The sequence below is a fragment of the Mus musculus genome, chromosome 12, assembly GCF_000001635.26.
Source record: "Mus musculus strain C57BL/6J chromosome 12, GRCm38.p6 C57BL/6J".
NCBI classification, from domain to species: domain Eukaryota; kingdom Metazoa; phylum Chordata; class Mammalia; order Rodentia; family Muridae; genus Mus; species Mus musculus.
The window spans coordinates 111,283,444-111,303,715 of record NC_000078.6 but is presented as its reverse complement, the minus strand read 5'-3'; the positions used below and the strand labels follow the sequence as shown (position 1 = coordinate 111,303,715).

Below are 20,272 nucleotides of genomic sequence, written 5' to 3'. Positions count from 1 at the left end.
CAGTCCCAGTGTGTGGGAGCCAGGGGCAGCAGGTCTCTCTGAGTTCCAGGACATCCAGAGCTACATAGGGAGACCCTGGCCACCCACCCAAAAAAAGCAATTTTCTGAGCATTTTGCTACCCTGAATTTCCCAATGGACCCTCGCCTGCTTTATGTTCCCACCGTGCCCCAGGTGCCCCCTGCCTGGCTGCCCCTCACTGAGCAGCACGCTCTCCCCACACAGCCAGCTTCCCATGGTGCCCCTCTCTTCACCTGGTCGCCCTCCCACCCCAGCCACTGTGTCTTCACTGAAGGGACATTCCGTGGTGGGCCTGTGGGGCGCGTGTTGCTTTAGGTTCCCTCCCTGTCACCCAGACTCTTTTAAATTGATTACATTTGCTTTGTCCCTCTTCTCTGACTGGGTTGCTGTCCTCTGCTCTCCGGGCGAAGTTTCTGGAAGACATGGTCAGAGAGACACACACTGCTTCAGAGCAGACATTTTTCCCAGCCACAGAGCTGCGTCTGAGCATTGTTTGCACTGAATCACAGTGTGACTCAGAAACAGCCTTTGTATATAATCCAGAAAATCTGTGCTCAAAATGACATTCATCCTATAGCTGAGGGGTCTCCCGGGCTCCTAATGAATGGTCCTAGTGAACACTTACTGGACCCCTTCTGCCTTGGCATGCCCTGAGAGTCCTCATCTTTTTTTATTTATTATATGTGAGTACACTGTAGCTGTCTTCAGACACCAGAAGAGGGAATCAGGTCTTGTTACAGATGTTTGTGAGCCACCATGTGGTTGTTGGGATTTGAACTCAGGACCTCTGGAAGAGCAGTCAGTGCTCTTAACCACCAAGCCATCTCCATCCCAAGAGTCCACATCATAATCAGAATAAAGCTATTAACAAAAGCAAAAAAAAAAAAAAAATTGAGAGAGGGTCTCTATTGGAGCTGTTGTGGAACTTCCACAGATCCTGCCACCTCTGGCTCCTGAGTGCTGGGGTCAAAAGCATGTGCCACCAGGCAGGGCAAGAAAGCAATTTTTTGTTTGTTTTTGTTTTCTAAGTCGGGGGTTTCTCTGTGTAACAAGCTTGCCCAGACCAGCCTGGCTTTGAACTCACAGAGATCTGCCTGCCTCTGCCTCCTGAGTGCTGGGATCAAAGTTGTGTGCCACCACACCCAGCCAAGAAAGCAATTTTTAAAAGTTTTTAAAGCATTTATACAATAGTGTTGACAAGAGCAGAATTAATTGAAATCTGGCCAGGAAGGGCCGGGATGTCTATGTTTGCAGGCCTGTCCCTTCCTGTCAGCTGCCCTGCCAGCAGCCTGGCCAGTTAAAGAGATGGGTGGTCTCTGGGACAACTCAGGGACATTGACGTGAGTCTCTAGACTTACCTTGTTTGTGACCTCTGGAGCTAGGCGGTTCTAGGCGGTTCCAGCGCAGTCCCTGCTCTGACCTGGCTGGCAGCTCATGATTTTGTCTGTTTTGTTTTTCTCATGAAGGTGACGGCCTCTCTCTTAGGTTCGCCTTCTAAGACCAGCTCACTGCTCATCCTGACGGAGAACGAGAATGAAAAGAGGAAGTGGGTAGGGATCCTTGAAGGGCTGCAGGCCATCTTGCATAAGAACCGGCTGAAGAGCCAGGTAGTGCACGTCGCACAGGAGGCCTACGACAGCTCGCTGCCGCTCATCAAGGCCGTCCTGGCTGCTGCTATCGTGGGTATGTCTACGGGTCCTGAGCTGGGTGGGGGTTCGGGTTCCACGCATGCCCGTGTGGTCCCGTCCTCCTGAGCGTGTAGACAGCTTCTCCTGTGTGAAGAAGCAGGCCCTGGCTCACGGGACCCACACGTTGTTTCCCCAGATGGAGACAGGATTGCGGTCGGCCTGGAAGAAGGGCTCTACGTCATTGAGCTCACCCGAGACGGTGAGTCCTGCCTGGCTGCCTCAGAGGGTTCAGTGGGTTCATGCGAGTGCGGCATAGAGTGTGTCCTCCTTCAGGGCTGTGGAGAAGGAACATCCTGGTACATAGTCAGGGGACGTTATGAAAGTCCTAGGCAAGAAGTAGAGAAAGTTCTCGGTTGGCGTGGCAGGCACGCAGCGCATTCAAGTGCCTGGGCATCAGGAGTCTGGAGACCGTGCTAGCCTCAAACTCCGCCTCTGCCTTCGAGTGCTGGGATTAAAGGCGTGGCCCACCACACCCAGCTAATTTTTTTTTTTTTTAAAGACACACAATCCAGGTATTTTATTTGTAAGCCATAAGCCAAGTTTGGGTGGGCCTGGAACTATTCTATTTCTCAGCCGTAATGTCCCTTGTTCCTCCTGTCCACGTGCTCATGATCTATCTCCTTTCATGGTGCCCCCCTCCACCTCCGTGTCATTTCTTCCTCTCTCTACCTGAAACTCCCTCACTCTGTCTATCCTCAAGTCCTGCCTTTCTCCATCCATTGCCCAATCACAGGCTCTAGCCTTTTATTGACCAGTTAATTGGGGAGCAAGATTTACATAGCATTACTAGGTGCAAGTGAGGATCTACTCATGTGCAACCAGATCTTTTTTTTTTTTTTAATATTTTTTATTAGGTATTTTCCCCAATTACATTTCCAATGCTATCCCAAAAGTCCCCCATACCCTCCCCCCCCACTCCCCTACCCACCCATTCCCCCTTTTTGGCCCTGGCGTTCCCCTGTACTGGGGCATATAAAGTTTGCCTGTCCAATGGGCCTCTCTTTCCAGTGATGGCCAACTAGGCCATCTTTTGATACATATGCAGCTAGAGTCAAGAGCTCCGGGGTACTGGTTAGTTCATAATGTTGTTCCACCTATAGGGTTGCAGATCCCTTTAGCTCCTTGGATACTTTCTCTAGCTCCTCCATTGGGGGCCCTGTGATCCATCCAATAGCTGACTGTGAGCATCCACTTATGTGTTTGCTAGGCCCCGGCGTAGTCTCAGAAGAGACAGCTATATCAGGGTCCTTTCTGCAAACACTTGCTAGTGTATGCAGTGGTGTCAGCTAATTTTTTTTATATAATATATTTTGTATATTTGTTGGTTTTTTTACACGTGAGTACATTGTTGCTCTCTTCAGACACCCCAGGAGAGGGCATCGGATCCCATTACAGATGGTTGTGAGCCACCATGTGGTTGCTGCGAACTGAACTCAGGACCTCTGAAAGAGCAGGCAGTGCTCTTAACTGCTGAGCCATCTTTCCAGCCCCCAGCTATTTTTTTAACATGCATTTATTTGCTTATATAATAGAGGTTATAGAGTATAGAGGTAAGGAAAAGACTTGTGACAGGCAGTTGGTGGCTAAGTCCTGGGGCTCAAACTCAGGGTTTCCAGCTTGGCAGCAGACCCCTTTATCCACAGAGCCATCTGGCTGGCCTTCTATATTGAATTTTTGTTTGTTTGTTTGTTTGTTTGTTTACTTAGTTGCTTTTGGACCTAACATAGCCCTGGCCATCCTGGAAATCACAGAGATCTGCCTGCCTCTACTTCCTGGGTGCTGGGGTTAAAGATGCACAGCGCCACACCCAGCCTCTGTTGAGTTCTATGCAGAGGATAGGACGCGCGCAGGTCCCCAGGAACCCGGCCTCTCAGGGGAGCCCAGCAGTGCAGAGTTCATGTTCCTCTCCTGCCAACCAGAAAAGAGGCTCTCCCGTCTTTCTCACTCTGTAGCCCTCCCTGTTGAATGAGAGTAGGTCACAGCCTGCAGTGGCCAGAGCATATGGGCAGCTGAGCCTTTCAGACTCCAGATCAGGGAAGGCGGCGGAGATCCTAAGCCAGCTAGTGTCCTAGTTTGAGTGGTCATGAGATCAGGGAGTCCCAGCATCAACTCCCAGCCTTACTGTGTTGTGAGTGTCCAGCCGAACCCAGGCACAGAGCATCGGACAGGCAGCAGCAGGACCAGGGTTGTCAGGAAGCTGAGACAAACGTACCGCTATGTCCGTTAGGGGCATTTGCGACACTGGCCCTGGGGCTGACTGTGGTTGTGAGGGTTGTTGGGGGACGAGAGGACCCTGTCAGCCAAAGCCTGCATTCTCTGGCCACAGTGATCGTCCGCGCTGCTGACTGCAAGAAGGTGTACCAGATCGAGCTGGCGCCCAAGGAGAAGATCGCCATCCTCCTGTGTGGCCGGAACCACCATGTGCACCTCTACCCCTGGTCCTCCTTCGACGGAGCAGAAGCGAGCAACTTTGACATCAAGCTCCCGGAAACAAAGGGCTGCCAGCTCATAGCGACAGGGACGCTGAGGAAGAGCTCGTCCACCTGCCTGTTTGTCGCTGTGAAGCGACTAATCCTTTGCTACGAGATCCAGAGAACTAAGCCTTTCCACAGGAAGTTCAGTGAGCTGGTGGCTCCGGGACACGTGCAGTGGATGGCCGTGTTCAAGGACAGGCTCTGTGTTGGCTACCCCTCTGGGTTCTCTCTGTTGAGCATCCAGGGGGACGGGCCGCCTCTCGACCTGGTAAATCCCACTGACCCCTCGCTCGCGTTCCTCTCACAGCAGTCTTTCGATGCCCTCTGTGCTGTGGAGCTCAAAAGTGAGGAGTACCTGCTTTGCTTCAGCCACATGGGACTGTACGTGGACCCTCAAGGTCGGAGGTCACGCATGCAGGAGCTCATGTGGCCTGCGGCTCCTGTCGCCTGTAGTATGTATATGTTTTCTGTTGCCATATCACTGTTGCTGCTGCTCACACGGACAGCCGGCATGTTCTGTTTGCTTTGGTTTGTCTCTCGGTCCCTGAGCCAGGAGTTAAGGGGCAGGATGAGAGGGTGTCTGCTCAGCGAGAGGGTGCGTGCAGGCTAGCTCTGTGCTGCAGCAGAGTTGGGGCCTGTGGTGTGGGCCAGCCTCGCTCCTCAGTGCCCTGCTCGTTCCTCACATGTCTGACAGCAGGTGCCCTCCAGGGCAGACAGCAGAGTGGATGGGGAAGGGACCTTGCATCTTCTTTTTAAAAGCATTCCCCTAGTAGAATTCGCAGAGCAGAAAAAAGTCACAGGGACTTGGCTACTAGGAGACTTAACTTCAGTGTCGGGGTCCTGTCCCTTGTAGGCTGGAGCCTGTTGATCTGTAAGGTGCTTTTGTGAGAGGGTGCTGTCCAGGGACTGGGACACCTTTCTTAGCTTGAGCAGTTGAGAGGCTGGGAGAACTAGATGCCTCTGGTGTCTGGGCTCCGCAGCACTGCTGGGCCGCCCTGCCACTCCGTTACTTTTGAAGGCCTTAAGCCGTTCATTCCATCCAGCCCTCATGGAACTGGAGGGCAGTAGCAAGCAGCAAGGAGGGCAAGCCAGCAAAGCACAAACTGGTTTGACCTGGAGGCTGTGGGGTTGCTGGGATAGGAGGTGGCTTCATGCTCCCATAATGGTGGACAACTGGCAACATCTTAGGCCGCCTCCATGATGCTCTCTCTGGCCAAAGGAGATGCCCAGAGGTGACAGGGCTGACAACTCAGTCTGTGTGCTGCAGTGGTTCTCAAACCCTTCTCCCTCACCGGGGAAGCTAGGGCAGCAGGCCCGGGCATTGCCAGCGGGAAGGGCAGCCTTGGAGATAGGAGATAACCTCTCCTGGTCCTTGCAGGCAGCCAGTGCAGCGCTCTAGGCTGTACACTCCTAACTTCCAGAATCTCATTTTTCTTCCCAGTTTGGAATTGGAACGGACACGTCCCTAAGTGCGGTGTCGTTAACAATCCTTGGTACACATAGCTAGCGTGGACACCCAGTGTTCCCTCCTCCACTTCCATGGGCAGCCCCATGTGTACCCAGTCAGCTTCAGAGATGGAAGAAGTTAGGGAACTTTGAGAGTGGAGCAGCATCAGAGTCCGCAGTGCCTCCTAGTCCTGTCTCGAGAGGCAGAGGTTCAGAGGCCCCCTAGCTTGCAGGTCTAGCTGTCTCCAAAGCACATACCCTCCAGTGCATCTGTAGTGTGTTTATTCAGACGTTCCATTTGAACTTTGTCCTTTGTTGACAAATCACAAGTGGGGTCCCCCATATATTCAGCAAGTAAGAGCACTTGTCCCAGAGTTCCCATCTGGAGAGTTTTCATCTTAGAGGTAACTGAGGGCCAGCCTCTGCACATGGCATTCAAAAACAGGACACCCACCCCCACCCCGTGTCAGAAACACCACTGTTGGATAATTTGGTGGCCAGTTCCAGCATCTTGTCCTGCCTGGGCTGACTCAGGCTGGTTGGAGTCGCACAACCTCAGTCAGTGCTGGTGGTGTCATGTGTGCTGAGGTGCTGAGGTGCCCAGCCGGCTTCGCCTGGGCTCCAGCTGTCTACTCCGTACTCTGCCCTTCCATAGATGAGAACGCTCCCGGCTCCTGGTAGTGGCCCGGCCACCTGCAGCAGCGTAGCTGAGGGAAAGTAGACATGGGCTCTGCTGTGTCCTAAACTTGAGGGTGTCTCCTTCAGCCTCACGTGCTCAGGGGCAGAGGGCCATGGGTGTGTGTCTGCAGTGTGCCAGATCAGTTGTCATAACATGACAGACAGCATTTCCTAAGAGCTGGGAGAGGAGAGGGCACCATCACAAGATGCCTTTCCTCATTTGATTGTGTGTTCAGAATAGATCACTAGAGTGGGGCCCACTGTGCCCTACAGGATCATCCCAATGTCCCAAGTGTGTCATGTGCAGAGCAGAGCAGTAGGCTAGTGTGGGTCTGAAAAACAATCACCCAGAAACCGGGGTTCTCTCTATTACCTTAGATGGCTTTTGGGACTAGAGAGGTGGCTCAGTGGTTAAGGCTGCCGTCCCAGGAGCTGGGATTTAGTTCCCAGCACCCGTGTGGCAGCTCTCAGCACCTGTAACTACAGTTCTAGGGGTCCAGCCCCCTCTTACTAATCTTCTCAGGCACTGCATGCACATGATGCACAGTCACACATGCAGATCAAACATTCATACACGTAAAAGAAAGGAAAAGTGAGGAAGACATTAGGGTTTTTGCTTGGCCATGTAGAACAGGCGGTCCCTGCCTGGACTGAACAGGTGTTAGGAGAGAGCTGAGTGAGGAAATGCTTTTTAAATCGACTTCCTCTTACTGTGCTGTGGGAAATACACCCTGGCTGGCTATAAAAGCAGTGGGTGCCTCTGTACAATTAAAACACATGTGACTTTGACATAAAGATGACTTCTGGCACGGGAGCCCCCACAGGCAGTGCTATGCACCTCCACCTGCTCGCCCGTGCCGCGGTGGCCTAAGGGCGGGCGAGGATGCGGGAGGACGGGGTTCCATGCTTACTTGTCTGCTTCGTCTGCACCAGGTTGCAGCCCCACCCATGTCACAGTGTACAGCGAATACGGGGTGGATGTCTTCGACGTGCGCACCATGGAGTGGGTTCAGACCATCGGCCTGCGGAGGGTAAGACAGCATGGTGGTCCTGCCAATGACAGCTGTCCCTCATTTCCTGGTGCCACACATGATGGGTCCTCTCTGCTCCTACACAGATAAGACCTCTGAACTCTGATGGCAGCCTCAACCTGCTGGGCTGTGAGCCCCCTCGCCTCATCTACTTCAAAAACAAGTTCTCAGGTGAGCTTCCCCGCAGGTGGGGGTGGGAGGAGGTGGCCTTCAGACGGACACAGGCCATCTGTACCACTGGCCTGCTGATCTGTGAGTCGGGGCATGCATGGCTGCCCCTCTGTGCAGTGGCCATAATGACTGCTCCCCTACAGGAACAATCCTCAATGTGCCCGACACCTCGGACAACAGCAAGAAGCAGATGCTGAGGACACGGAGCAAACGACGTTTTGTCTTCAAGGTTCCCGAGGAAGAGCGGCTACAGCAGCGGCGGTGAGCATGGGCCCGCGTGAGTGTGCCATGAAGGGAGGGCTGCTTAGAGCCTGGGGATGTCTCCTGAGTCTCAGATGTTTCCTTCCTGCAGAGAGATGCTCAGAGACCCCGAACTGCGATCCAAAATGATATCCAACCCAACCAACTTCAACCACGTGGCTCACATGGGTCCTGGGGATGGCATGCAGGTGCTCATGGACCTGCCTCTGGTGCGTGCGCAGCCAGGCCGTGGGCGTGGGACTCAGCTAAGTGATGGGCATGGGGCTCAGCTGGGCCATAGGCGTGGGACTCAGGTGATGGGCATGGAGCTCAGCTGGGCCATGGGCGTGGGACTCAGTCAAGTGATGGGCATGGGGCTCAGCCGGTGTGAGCGTGGGTAGGCACATGTGGGGTCTGGCTGCCTGCCCTGCCTCACTGTGCCATGCTGACCCGGGAAACCTCTGCATTGCTGCTGGGCCACTCCTGATCCTGAGATGGGTGTCTATATGAGTAGTCCACCCTGTGTTCCCTTTAGGAAACAGTTGTCAAGAAAGGGTTTCCAGCTCCTTGGTGTGAGATAACAGTTTTATCTTTATTTTAAACAGTGCATTTTCCGTAGGGTCTTTCTACAGTTGGCATGGCTGGTTCTTAGCTCAGAAGTATTGGTGGTATGAACATAGCCACTTTCCATTGTCAGCCATATCCAGGGCCTGCAGCTGGCCTGTTCAATGCCATCCACTGTGGTGGCCCCACTGTGGTTCTGTCTACGTTCATATGCCAGTCTCATGTGCTGCTCTCTTCCCCCAGAGTGCTGCACCCACTGTCCAGGAGGAGAAGCAGGGCCCTACCCCAGCAGGCCTCCCCCGGCAGCCGCCATCCAGGAGCAAGCCCTATGTCTCGTGGCCGTCGTCAGGTACCAAGGAGGGATAGGTGCTGGGGCAGCGACTGCATTCATCATGATCCTCTGGGCCTCTCCCTGAGGTCAAAGGTGTCCTTGTCTGTAGGTGGGTCCGAGCCTGGAGTGCCTGTGCCTCTGAGGAGCATGTCCGACCCCGACCAGGATTTTGACAAAGAGGTATGTGTTCCCCAGCACAGAAGTCTATGGCCACACAGGGCCTGCAGAGTGGAGACAGTGCCTCTGATGTGGGGAGAGCACTTCGTACCTGTCACCCCAGGGCCAGCTGGTGGAGAACTGGAACAGCGAAGACACCGTACAGATGAGAGGGCAGCCCTTAGCCCCTCTGTAGCGCTGCACGCCTGGGATATAATGGCCTCAGCACAGAGCCTGCAGTAGCACTGGGCAGCCCAGGGTCCTCCCCCCTCCGCCCCCCCCACAACAGTGTGATCAAGGTTGTGGGGTCCCCGTGCATACATCCCACCCAGGGGTAAGGATTTCCCTTAGAGTTGAGCCAGGTTCTACCAGAGGCACCTCTCCTTCTCAACCTCTCTGTTCTCTGAAGGGATTTCATGTAGCCCAGGCTAGCCTCCGGCTTACTATGTAGTTGAAGGTGGCCTTGAGTTCCTCTTCCTTCAGGAGTAAGCCCTACTGTAGGCGTGGTGTGGGCGTGGGTTCCATGCCCTGCTGTGTCTGTGGTGGTGCCTGACAGACCCGGGGCACATCAGCCTGATGTGCCCATCTGCCACCTAAAAGGGCCTTGCAGAGGCTGTGTACAGCGCGTGGGCACGCAAGGGACAGGAGCATCGCCTGGGCTCACACTCTCTCTTTGCATTGGCAGCCTGACTCTGATTCCACCAAACACTCAACTCCATCCAATAGCTCCAACCCTAGCGGCCCCCCAAGCCCCAACTCGCCCCATCGGAGCCAGCTCCCTATGGAAGGCCTGGACCAGCCATCCTGTGACGCCTGAGGCCTCCAGCATAGCACCGTGGGGCCAGGGAGCCCGAATGGCCCCAGCATCAGTGCCAAGGCTGAGCTGACGACTCTCCAGTGTTGTCCAAGGAAATGTAGAATCAGTTTGTAGATAGATAAAATAATCTTTATTATAATGACCAGTTTTGTGCCACATTGTTGGTGGCGATCGACCAGATGTGTTCGTCTGCACAGCCGCGAGGCAACACTGTTCCGTTTGCACATGAAGGACCACCACTCACCCCTCCCCCCAGGACCACCCAGGCCCACATCCACCGGCTTCCTCAGCAGATGCTGGGGTATGGCCTCAAGACCTTCCCTCTCTCCTGAAGATGTCTCAACCCTACAAAGACTAAAGTGCGCCATCCCAGTGCCACAGAAGGCAGAGGGTAGTTGGTGGCCTTTTCATCCACTTAACCCTGACACAGGCAGCTGCTGACCGGCCGCCTGTGTCCTGTGTCCGTCCATTCTGGGCCACAGCCATGAGATGCCCCTCCTGCTGTGAAGGTAGCTGTGCGCTGGCTCCCAGTGTGCCTGCAGCTGCCACAGGCCAGCACACGGTGGGGAAGGCAGGCCCATGGCCTCCTGAGTTCAGAGGCAGCCGGAGCCTGGGGAGCCATGCCCCAGGCCCTGTGACATCCCCTCGCCCTGCATGGAGCCTGTGTGTCACAGAATCGCCCAACACTCCTGCACATCAGCAGCACCAGGCCCGGGAGTGCCACGAGTGTTGAACCTCATCCCTTCCTGTGTCCTGGGCTGAGTGACCAGGTCAGTGGCCCTGCCCGTGAAGGCTGGCGATTAACTGTGGCAGCAGACATGTCCTGTCCTCATCTTGGACAGGCCTCCCTTCCCCGTTGGCGTGCTTGGTGACACGATTCAGGGTGAGCACTTGGCCGAGTTGGCACTGAGGGTGGTGGCACAGCAGGCCAAGCCTGCGTGTCACACCCAGCACCTGCTGCCTGCCCCACCCACCCTCCCCGGCTCTGTGCCGGGGCAGGCACCTGCTGGGGGTTCTGGTTTTTACTTTTTTAATGTAAGTCTGAGTCTTTGTAATTATTGAATTGTGAGAACAATTTTGAACAATTTACCTGTCAATAAAGCAGAAGGCAGCAGTTTTAAAGTTCTCAGGGGTTTGTCTGATAGTGATGTCACCCATTATGCCTTCCTCTAAGATGCTAAGGGGACATAGCCATGGCACCTCTGCCCTGACAGGCGAGTCTGCCCAGGTGCTTTGCCAGGCTTGCAGATCCCACTAAGAAGCTGCTGCAGAAAGAGGAGCCGGTGTCTCCGTCTGAACAGAAGCAGCACTAAAGGAAAGGTGGGGCCAGGTATGGGGAGGACGGTATGCCTGAGAGCCCAGCAGAGCGTGCACAAGCCAGTAAGTCAGGCTAGCCACGGGGCCACCGGGCCACATGCACACCAAGGCCTGGCCAGCAGGACCTGCCCCCCATACTCCAGGAGTCAGCTTTCCTGAGGACAGCGACTGGCTGAGGTGAGCTGTTCCTGGTACTCACTGAGGGCTCCAGTGTGGCAGGTCAGTGAGGACGGTCCGGAGGGGCGCTGGGGCCGTCAGTCGGGGTTCAGTGAGCTTATTCTCTGCCACAGACAAAATGTCAGACCAAGAGTTAAAACATGGAGCTGGATGGCAGTGCACACCTTTAATCTCGGCAGAGGCAGGTGGGTCTCTGAGTTTCAGACCAACCTGGTCCACAGAGTTCCAGGACAGCTGGGCCTACCCAGAGAAGAAACCCTGTCTCCAAAAATTCGGAAAACAAAAACATTTGGGAGAACAGGTGACCAAGCCACAGAGAAAATCAAAGATAGCCGCTTTAGAATGGGCGGGGCCAGCCCTGGGCTCGTGGTCCTGGGGAACAAGTCAGCAAGGGGCACTCACTCCTCCGTGGCCTCTGCATCAGCCTCTGCCTCCAGGTTCCTGGCCAGCTTGAGTTCCTGTCTGGGCTGACTTCCTTCAATGATGAACAGGGCTGTGGGAGCATAGGCCAGATACACCGTTTACTCCCTACCTTGTGCGACGCTGCTGGCACTCGAGTCTGCCCTGTGCCCCACCCTCAGGCCGGGCTGAGGACATTATGACCGTTATTTGGTCATAGTGTTTGATCACAGCCGTGATAACCCTTCTAGGACTGGCCCTAGGAGCTGAGAAGTCTCTGGCTTGGGTGTTCTCTAAGGTTCCCCTGCTGGTCCTGTTTAGTACTTAACCCCGTGGCTTCCACTGTTCCAGGTCATCCCAGGGAGCCCGTGGCACTTCCTAACTGTCTGTGTCCTCCTAACTCTCCTTCAACACCAGCTGCTGTCAGAGGAGGAGGCATGGCCACTGTGGCTGCTGCTGTCAGAGGAGGAGACATGGCCACTGCGGCTGCTTTGTGCTAGGGAATATTAGTCCAAGCAAGAGGGGACTCTTATGAAGCAAGCTCCTGGGGCCACTTCTGTGGGCTGTAGTCACACATCCTGAAGTGCATCCTGAGATGATGGATTGGGTCCATTCAGAGCTCATGTTAAGCCTTGCCCTCCAACATCATCCCTAAGTGTATAAGACTAACTGGCCTAGGTGTCCATTTTCTTCTGTTAGATCCCGAGCCAAGGACAGTCCAGATAAAAGTGGCATCTTAGGGTTTCTTGCTGTGAAGAGATACCATGACCATGGCAACGCTTTTAAAGGACGACATTTAATTGGGGCTGGCTTCCAGTTTTAGAGTTCAGTCCATTACGGTCATGGCAGGGAGCATGGCAGAGTGCAGGCAGGCATGGTGTGTTTGAGAAGGAGCTGAGAGTTCTACACCTTGATCTGCAGGAGACTGCTGTACCAGGCCTCCCTTGACCTCAGAGCCTCCACGTCCTCCAACGAGGCCACTCCTACTAGTATCACTCCCTACTGGCCAGTCACACACTCTCTCTTACACACACACACACACACACACACACACACACACACACGAGTCTATGGGGGCCATACCTACTCAAATCACAAGTGGGCTCTGTAAGTCCTAGTGGGTAGGTTAGTCCAACTGACCAGTTATAGACCTTCTCTTTCAGACTCTGAGAAAGCAACGTTTGGTCCCCAAGGCTGCACTTGAGAATGATGAACCCAGAATCCACTTTCAGGAACTTGGCCCGCTGGTGCAGTGGCTAGAATCAGTGTGAGGTCCCTTCCAGGTGGCTTTTAGAAAAAAATCTGACCATCATTTGGTTTTTTTCCCCCTTTAGGTTTAAACCGTGGGCCTGTCTAGGCTACAGTTAGGCACTGCCGTGTGGAATCAAGCCAAACTCATGATGTCCCACATCTGGGCAGCATTTTTCTCATTGAGATAATGAGTAGGAAATAGTTGCCTAAAAGCTGTCTGATGCGGATTTAAGCCTAATGTCTAGGGAATACTGTCCGTACTCAGGAGTGTGATCTTTGACTAAAGAAACACACCAGTCAGCACCCAGGAAGCAGAGAGACGAGGAGCTCTGTGAGTTTGAGGCCAGCCTGGTCTACTTAGCAAGTTCCAGACCAGCCAGGGTGTGACCCTGTCTAGGAAGAGTAGGACAGAAAGGAGACGCAAGGACCACCATGTCCGTCTCCAGTCCTGCTTTCCTGTTGAGGCTTCAGGACCTTGCGGGTCACCAGATCATTGCCTACTCCTTACTGTCCACGCCTCCGGGGGCTCTGGTCCTTAGGGCTCACAGGAGTTTTGAGAGGAACCTCTGGCACTTCTGGCTTGGCTTTGACACTTGTTCCATCTCCATGAGGATAAATAAGTCAAAGACCTTGCTTGGCAGTGGCTTCTCTTGGAAGCATGGAGGAAATTCTCTGCTGACTCTCGTGTTTGTAAATCGGACACGAGGAAGCACTCACCAGGTGGTGTCTCCAAAACCTCCATGAACAAGAGAACAGGACACGAGGAAGCACTCACCAGGTGGTGTCTCCAAAACCTCCATGAACAAGAGAACAGGTGATCCCCCAGTCACACCCCAAAGTCCCCTGGAGGACCCTGACCTCCAAGGGAAAGGGCAATTCTCCCTTTTAACTCCTCTGACCACAGTGGCAGGGCCTCCAGGTGTGGCCACTGGGCACCCAGATGGGCACTTACACCAGTGCTTTTAACCGCTGAGCAGTAGTTAGATAAAGCTTAGCCAAAAATCTAAGACCTCAATAGACTTGGATTAAACTACAGTTTATTTTTAAGCCAGGCCTTATACTTGTTATGAAAAGTAGACCAATAACTGCATTAATTAAAGAGGTTTGCCGTCAGTGCGTTGGACTTTCTAGATCCTTTACAAGCCGTGTGTAACTGCACAGACCCTGTACCCTGTACTCATCTTCTCCCTTGTCTTAGTTAAGGTTACTGTTGCGATAAACACTGTGACCAAAAGCAAGTTCCCAGGGGAAGAAAGGGTTTCTCTGGCTTACCCTTCCAGAGCACTGTTCATTATTGAAGGAAGTCAGGGACTCAAATAGGGCAGAAACCCGGAGACAGAAGCTGATGCAAAGGCCGCGGAGGGGGGCTGCTTACTGGTTGGCTTCCTCAGCTAGCTTTCCTATAGAACCCAGGACCACCAGCCCAGGGATGGCCCACAATGACAATAGGGATTGACAAGAGACAGAAGAGTTTTCTTTGAGAGTCTTTAAATGCACTATTCACAGGCAAGTGGCAGGGAACACCCACAAACTGACAGAAGCACCTGCCTTTGCCAGTGTCTAACCCGAGACTCCCTGGCCACCCTCAGAAGCAGACTCTACCCACAGTCAATCTGTGTATCTGCAAATGGAGGCAGACAGCCTGGAAATCTCAGTCCTCGGGCTTCTCTGATAAAGAGAAGGCTCTGAACGCAGGTGGGTCAGAGTCCTCCATCTGCAAGGGAAATGTCCCAGGGGGCTTGGAAGCATGCCTCCCCACAGAAGAAAGCCAAGATGTAGGTGTGTGTGTGTGTGTGTGTGTGTGTGTGCATGTGTATCTAGTTAGGTGTAGTGGGGAGAGAGAGGGGGAGAGAAACTCTGTCCTGAGTTTGGGAAGTCCGCTCAGCGTTGATCTTGGGACCATATGCAGTGAGGTAGAGTCAGAAAGCCAGGAGGACGGGGTCAGGGCTGCTCCTCCTACCCACAGACCCTGGTCTACCCTGGACAGCTGCAGCCTGATAACAACAGAAGCTGCGGGTCAGTCTAGTCTGTCCCAGGGAGAACAGTGGAGTGTGTGCTTGCCCATGGCTCAGTCCCTGCTGGTCCATGGTCCCCTCCTTGAGCCTCTCTTGGGCCTGCATCCCGCTCTTGTCCTTCCCTGCAAGGGCTACAGTCCGGGTCTTCATGGCTACCAAGACATTTGATCTCACCATCACTCCTTAAAACAGTAAAGCCACATGAGCCCAGAGGGACCAGTGCCCCATTCACCGAGTTCCCTCAGCACACAACAAGGCCTGCTCTGCTCCCTCCACACAATGATCTCAGAATGCAAGGCTAAGACATTTCCAGTGATGAGAATTCACAGAGCAGGAGCTAGACACAGGATGCCAACAGCTTCAGGACAGCAGCTGCCAGACAAATGCCAAGGCAGAGGCAGGGGCCAGAATCTTATGAGTCCAGATTTTGGGGTCTGCCTTATTCTGGAATCCAGCCACCCACCCAACAAGTAAGAAATGTTCAAGTGTTAATGGTTTACAGAAATCCCATAGGAACTGGAGCACCAGCCCATCGCCAGCCACAGCTGCCAGCTCTATTAGCTTTCGAACATAGCTTCCCTCCTGTGCCCATCACATTCCTGTCTGGTCCTGAATTAGCCGTATGAAGGCTTAGGGGGAGACAGCTCCTGGCTGTGCAGGCTATATACCTGTGGCTTGGTCCTGAGCCTAGTGTCACCCACCAAAAACAGGTTGCATGCAGTGCCCATGGGTCCCTTAGACATATGCAGGACCTGAATTTGGGCTGTTGCTACTCTTGAGAGTTTTCACCAGAACCGGGCTGTTCCTATCCACTTTCCTGTCATACCTCACACACAACCTCGAAACCACAGTTTGAGCCTGCAACAAGTAGCACCCATACAGAGTAGTCAAAGAGGGTGACTCTTCAACGCCACCCCCAGTGCGGCAGGGGTGTCTAATTGAGACTAAGAAGTGGCCATACTGCCAAGGATCATCAAAACAGAAGGTCACGGCGCAGCCAGTGCGCACCTTTGAGGAGGATGCTGGACATCAGGATAACAGTAGCCTCCAGTGACCGACCGCTGGCCACAGTGACTGGGCCAGGCGCAGGTCAAGGTGCTGAGGTAGATCAGCAGCACCAGGAACAGGGAAACTAGATGCTACACACACTTCACCTTGGGGAGCCAGAACCCGGGTGTCAGCCCAGGAGCTCAGAACCCCCTGCAGCAGTGAGTGGTCTCGGCTACACCTGCTGCGGCCTCTGCTGCCTCTGGGGTCTTTCCTGAAGGTCCTTCCTTTATTGACACTGGGCAGAAGTCAAGATTGATAGGACAGCCAACAGCCTCTAGAGCTTCATCCGGCAAGAGCCAGTTCATTGAGTGCTCAGCCCATGGTCGGCAATGGGGGCAGCAGTGGGATTCCAACCCGATGGCTTTACACACTCTGCATTTCCCATTACAGCCCACATTTGGGTTGTTTTGGGGTTTTTTTGTTGTTTTATTTTGTTGTTTTGGTTGTGGGTTTTTGTTTGGTTGGTTGGTTGGGGTTTTTTTTTTGGGTTTTTTTGGTTTTTTTTTTTTTTTTTGCTTTTTTGTTTTTCAAAACAGGGTTTCTCTGCCCTGGCTGTCCTGGAACTCACTGTAAATCAGGCTGGCTCAGAGTGCTGGGATTAAAGGCGTTGGCCACCGCCACCAGTAGAGGGCACTTCTTCTATCCTTCAGTTTATATTTATGTGAAGCCCATGTGCAAAAAAATATCAATTGTTCCCTTCTAAAGCTAGTGGGTCAGCTATCCCACTGGAGAAAGACCTGGTCTGTGGGCGCCTTTGCTACCAACCATCCACTTGTACGCAAAAGGAACATATTGTCTCCTTCTCCAGAGGGTCTTCTGGAAACTTTACCATCATGGACCTGTGTCTTCTTGTTTCTCATCATCTACCATGAAAGGAGAGGGAAGGGTCCCTGTTAGGCAGCCATGTTGGTGAGACTCTGTGAGTGCAGCTTCCGGCATTTCTAGGGGACACAATCTCACAGCAAACTCCCTGAACCTACCCATCTTTCCCAGTGATTCCTGAGCCTTGGGTACAGGAGTTGTGTCGTAGATTTGTCAGTTGGCCTTGGTTCCATAATTCTGCAGTTTGATTGGCTGTGGTTTTCTGTAATGTTTGGGAGCTCAAGAGGCCTCACCCCGGGGGCTGGAGAGATGGCTCAGTGGGTAAGAGCACTGACTGCTCTTCTGAAGATCCCGAGTTCAAATCCCAGCAACCACATGGTGGCTCACAACCATCTGCAGTGAGACCTCGTGCCCTCTTCTGGAGTGTCTGAAGACAGCCACAGTGTACTTACCTATAATAAATAAATAAAGACATGAAAAAAAAGAGGCCTCACCCCTAGACAAAGTCCTACGGGAACTATGGTTTGCTGAGTGCAGGAGGGAGACATAGCCCTCACAGAGAAGAGCATACCACATATGCAAATATCACTATAAAGACCGAGCAGGCTGTATTTATGTATTTAGGAATGTGCTCATAGACACACACAACGCCACACACATATGTGCAAAAATAATTAAAAGGAGGCCATGAATTTGAAAAAGGGGGGGATGGGGGTTCATGGGAGAGGTTTGAGGGAAGACAGGAAAGGGTAAAATAATACAATTATCTCAAAAAATAGGTTTTTTTTAGTTAAAGAGAAGGAAAGGAGAGGAAGACAATTCGTAAGTTCTGTCTGGTACGACTATGAAGTTAGTGACTTAACCACCATTCACCAAAACCCCTGGAGTAAACATGGCCTTCACACCTCCTTCACCCCTTTCACACACCCCTTTCACACACCCTTCACACCCCCTTCACCCCCTTCACACCCCCCTTTCAAGTCTGTGATCTGTGAGCTCCATAAGCACTTAGTAAATAATTCAGTGCACAGACCCATAATCGAGAGAATTCTGAGTGCTTTTTCCTTAGCCTGGACACACCACAGCAACTGGAAACCAGAAACAGGAGTGGGTGTGGGCCAGCACCCCAAGCAGGCAGCGCAGAGGGAATGAAGATTCCTCCTCAATTAGAGAAAGCCGAGCTTGGATAGCGGGCAGAAAGAGCTGCTATCCAGACCCAGCGGGGCCGGGCCTCTAGCTGCCCACCCTGGCAGGCAGAGCGTCCTTTGCCTCCCGGTGTTACTGACAGCAGCTTCCTGGCCCTGGGCCCTTGGGAATTCACACGAGCCTCCCAGGCCATCTTAGAGCAACAGGCTGGGAAAGCCCTCAACCCCGTTTGGAGACCAGCACGATATTTTCTCTGCGGACTGGCTTGCAGTGCTGAGAATGGAGCCTGAACTTCCCGTGTGCTGAGGCAAGCCTACTACCTACTGCCGAGCCCACGCGCAGCCCCACATGCAGCCCCACAGCCAAGCGTTTCTGCCATATTCTTCCCCAGAGTCCAGTGTCCTCTGCAAGGCCCGAAGAACACACACACACACACACACACACACACACACGCACGCACGCACACACACAAACACACACAGTGGAGACACAAAGCCTGTGCTGGAGAAGGGACAGTATAGATGGAGCATTTGCAAAGTCATAGCTGTCAACCCCAGACAGTCTAGCTGTCTCTGCCACCCCAGACCGCTACCTTAGAGGACACATCAAACATTCTTACCTGGGGAGAGCTCCAAGGTGGGGGGAGGACAAGTTTCCAGCAGCCATGAGTTCCAGAGAAGCAGTCAGAGCCTGTGAGCTGTGCCGGTTCCCAGCAAAGCTTTGCTCTAAGGAGCCTTCCTCCCAGCTCACACAGAGCAGCCTTGAATTTGGGGCATGCCCCACCTCAAACACAGTGCAAACCAGGGATCACTTTTTTCTCCTCTCTTTTGGGAACACATCAAGAGGTCCAGTCTTGCCTGCATGCTCAAGAAACCGTAGGGAAAGCTGAGTGGATCTCCCCTCCCCAAGGCAGCCCACCCTCGGGTGCTGACCCCTAGCTAGTCACAGGCCACAGGCCCAGGAGCCGGGTGGGCTAAGGAAGAGGCGTGGCCTTTCCCCGCGTGACCTGTGATGTCCCTGAGCGTCGCGACCTTTCCCATGCACCTTGCTCACGTGTACCAAGTGGGTGTCTGCTGTCTCCTCCCCTTCTCCACAGGGAGACATCAGCCCCTGGTTGGCACCATCCCTTGGTTTAGGAATGGCTGCTTCCTCCCTGGTCCTTGAAGCATGAAAGGATCCTTCCAGCCAGAAAAGGCCAAAGCCCCTCCCATCTCAGAGGCAAGCCCCGCCTCTCCTTCCTCCTGGCGGAGGTGAGAGCTAACAAGAGTTCTCACCATGCTAGTTTGATGCAGGAGGTCCTCGGAAAGGGTCCTGGGAATGCCTGGGGGTCACAGCCACCTCCTGGGCCTTCTCCAGGATCTGCGGTCTGCTGTTCAAGCTTGAGTAGACTGCCTCAGAGCCAGGAATCTAACCCTGAGGAGCCTAACAGGGGTGCTGGCTGGTACAGAGGCAATCTCTGGGTTCATTCCTTGCTGGGACTATAAATAAATAAATAAATAAATAAATAGATAGATAGATAGATAGATAGATAGATAGATAGATAGATAGATAGATAAATAAATAAATAAATATCAAACATCCACGAAAGACCAAAGCCAAGCTGAGGAAAAAGTAAGAGATTCATCCATTCAGAGTGGGCGAGGCCCTCGGGCAGGCTTGGGCATTTTATAGGCTCTGAGTCCACCCTTTCCTCTTATTAGTCCTATTTAGACACATTCAGGCACACACACACACACACACACACACTCCAAGCCACGGATAGGCAAAGCCAGGAAGTCAGCTTTTGATTCTAACAGCAGCCTGCTCCTTGGGTATTTTATATGGCCCCTGGGTCCTTCCTTTCCTCCTGTTGGTCCTGTTTAGACCGACAGACAGATGGACACACACACACAGAGTAATGGGCAGGGTGGAACCAGGAAGTCAGCTTTTGAGACCAGCTGCAGCTCAGCACAGCCCTGCAGACCCAGGCCTCACTGGGGCCTCTGACAGCAGCAGCCAAGCCATGTGGTTTTAGCTGCAGCAACTCCATTGTCTTACCCATAGGGGTTCACAGGATCCCCTCCCATTTCTTAGGCAAATCAACTACAACCTCTAGAGGGGCTTAGGTAGGGGCAGCGTGGGCTGCTTCAGACGTAGAGGGTCCTTCAGAGCTGTGGTGGGAGTGGCAGAGCGTTAGGAGCACAGGGCTGGGGTGATGGTAGTGTGGGGTGGGGGTCATAGTGGTGTGATGTGTGTGTGTGTCTGTGGTAGTGTTACCACACGGTGGCTCACAACCACCTGTAATGAGATCTGACTCTCTTTCTTTCTTTCTTTCTTTCTTTCTTTCTTTCTCTCTCTCTCTCTCTCTCTCTCTCTCTCTCTCTCTCTCTCTCTCTCTCTTTCTCTCTCTCTTTCTTAAGATTTTGCTTTTACTATGTGTGTGTTTGTGCAAGTGTGTGGAATATGTTTATGGGTGACCGTGAAGGTCAGAGATGGTATAG

The 20,272-nt window shown here is 53.2% G+C and overlaps 1 protein-coding gene and 1 long non-coding RNA gene across 5 annotated transcripts in view; one reads left to right on the top strand and one right to left on the bottom strand.

The window, feature by feature from the left end:
- Cdc42bpb (CDC42 binding protein kinase beta) overlaps positions 1-10,744 on the top strand; it is an 86,342-nt gene extending 75,598 nt beyond the window's left edge. Inside the window, exons 28-37 of one of the 3 annotated variants that reach the window (NM_183016.2) lie at positions 1,486-1,702; positions 1,844-1,906; positions 4,034-4,633; positions 7,239-7,336; positions 7,423-7,507; positions 7,651-7,768; positions 7,860-7,977; positions 8,555-8,660; positions 8,752-8,822; positions 9,484-10,744. In NM_183016.2, the coding sequence (NP_898837.2) occupies positions 1,486-1,702; positions 1,844-1,906; positions 4,034-4,633; positions 7,239-7,336; positions 7,423-7,507; positions 7,651-7,768; positions 7,860-7,977; positions 8,555-8,660; positions 8,752-8,822; positions 9,484-9,615 (1,608 nt within the window). In that variant the 3' untranslated portion in view covers positions 9,616-10,744. Of the gene's footprint in view, positions 1-1,485; positions 1,703-1,843; positions 1,907-4,033; positions 4,634-7,238; positions 7,337-7,422; positions 7,508-7,650; positions 7,769-7,859; positions 7,978-8,554; positions 8,661-8,751; positions 8,823-9,483 lie in introns of those variants that run through there. The other 2 variants (XM_006515763.3, XR_001780447.2) reach the window with 2 other exon arrangements.
- A 48-nt stretch (positions 10,745-10,792) lies between these two features.
- A230087F16Rik lies at positions 10,793-19,287 on the bottom strand. Of its 2 annotated transcripts, XR_873035.3 has the most exons (3): positions 18,412-19,287; positions 16,805-17,098; positions 10,793-11,213 (listed from the first exon to the last, which is right to left on the bottom strand). It is a non-coding gene; the product is annotated as an RIKEN cDNA A230087F16 gene (long non-coding RNA). The 2 variants fall into 2 exon arrangements; XR_003950151.1 differs by lacking the exon at positions 10,793-11,213 and having other exon boundaries at positions 13,780-17,098.
- Positions 19,288-20,272: the final 985 nt, after the last annotated feature.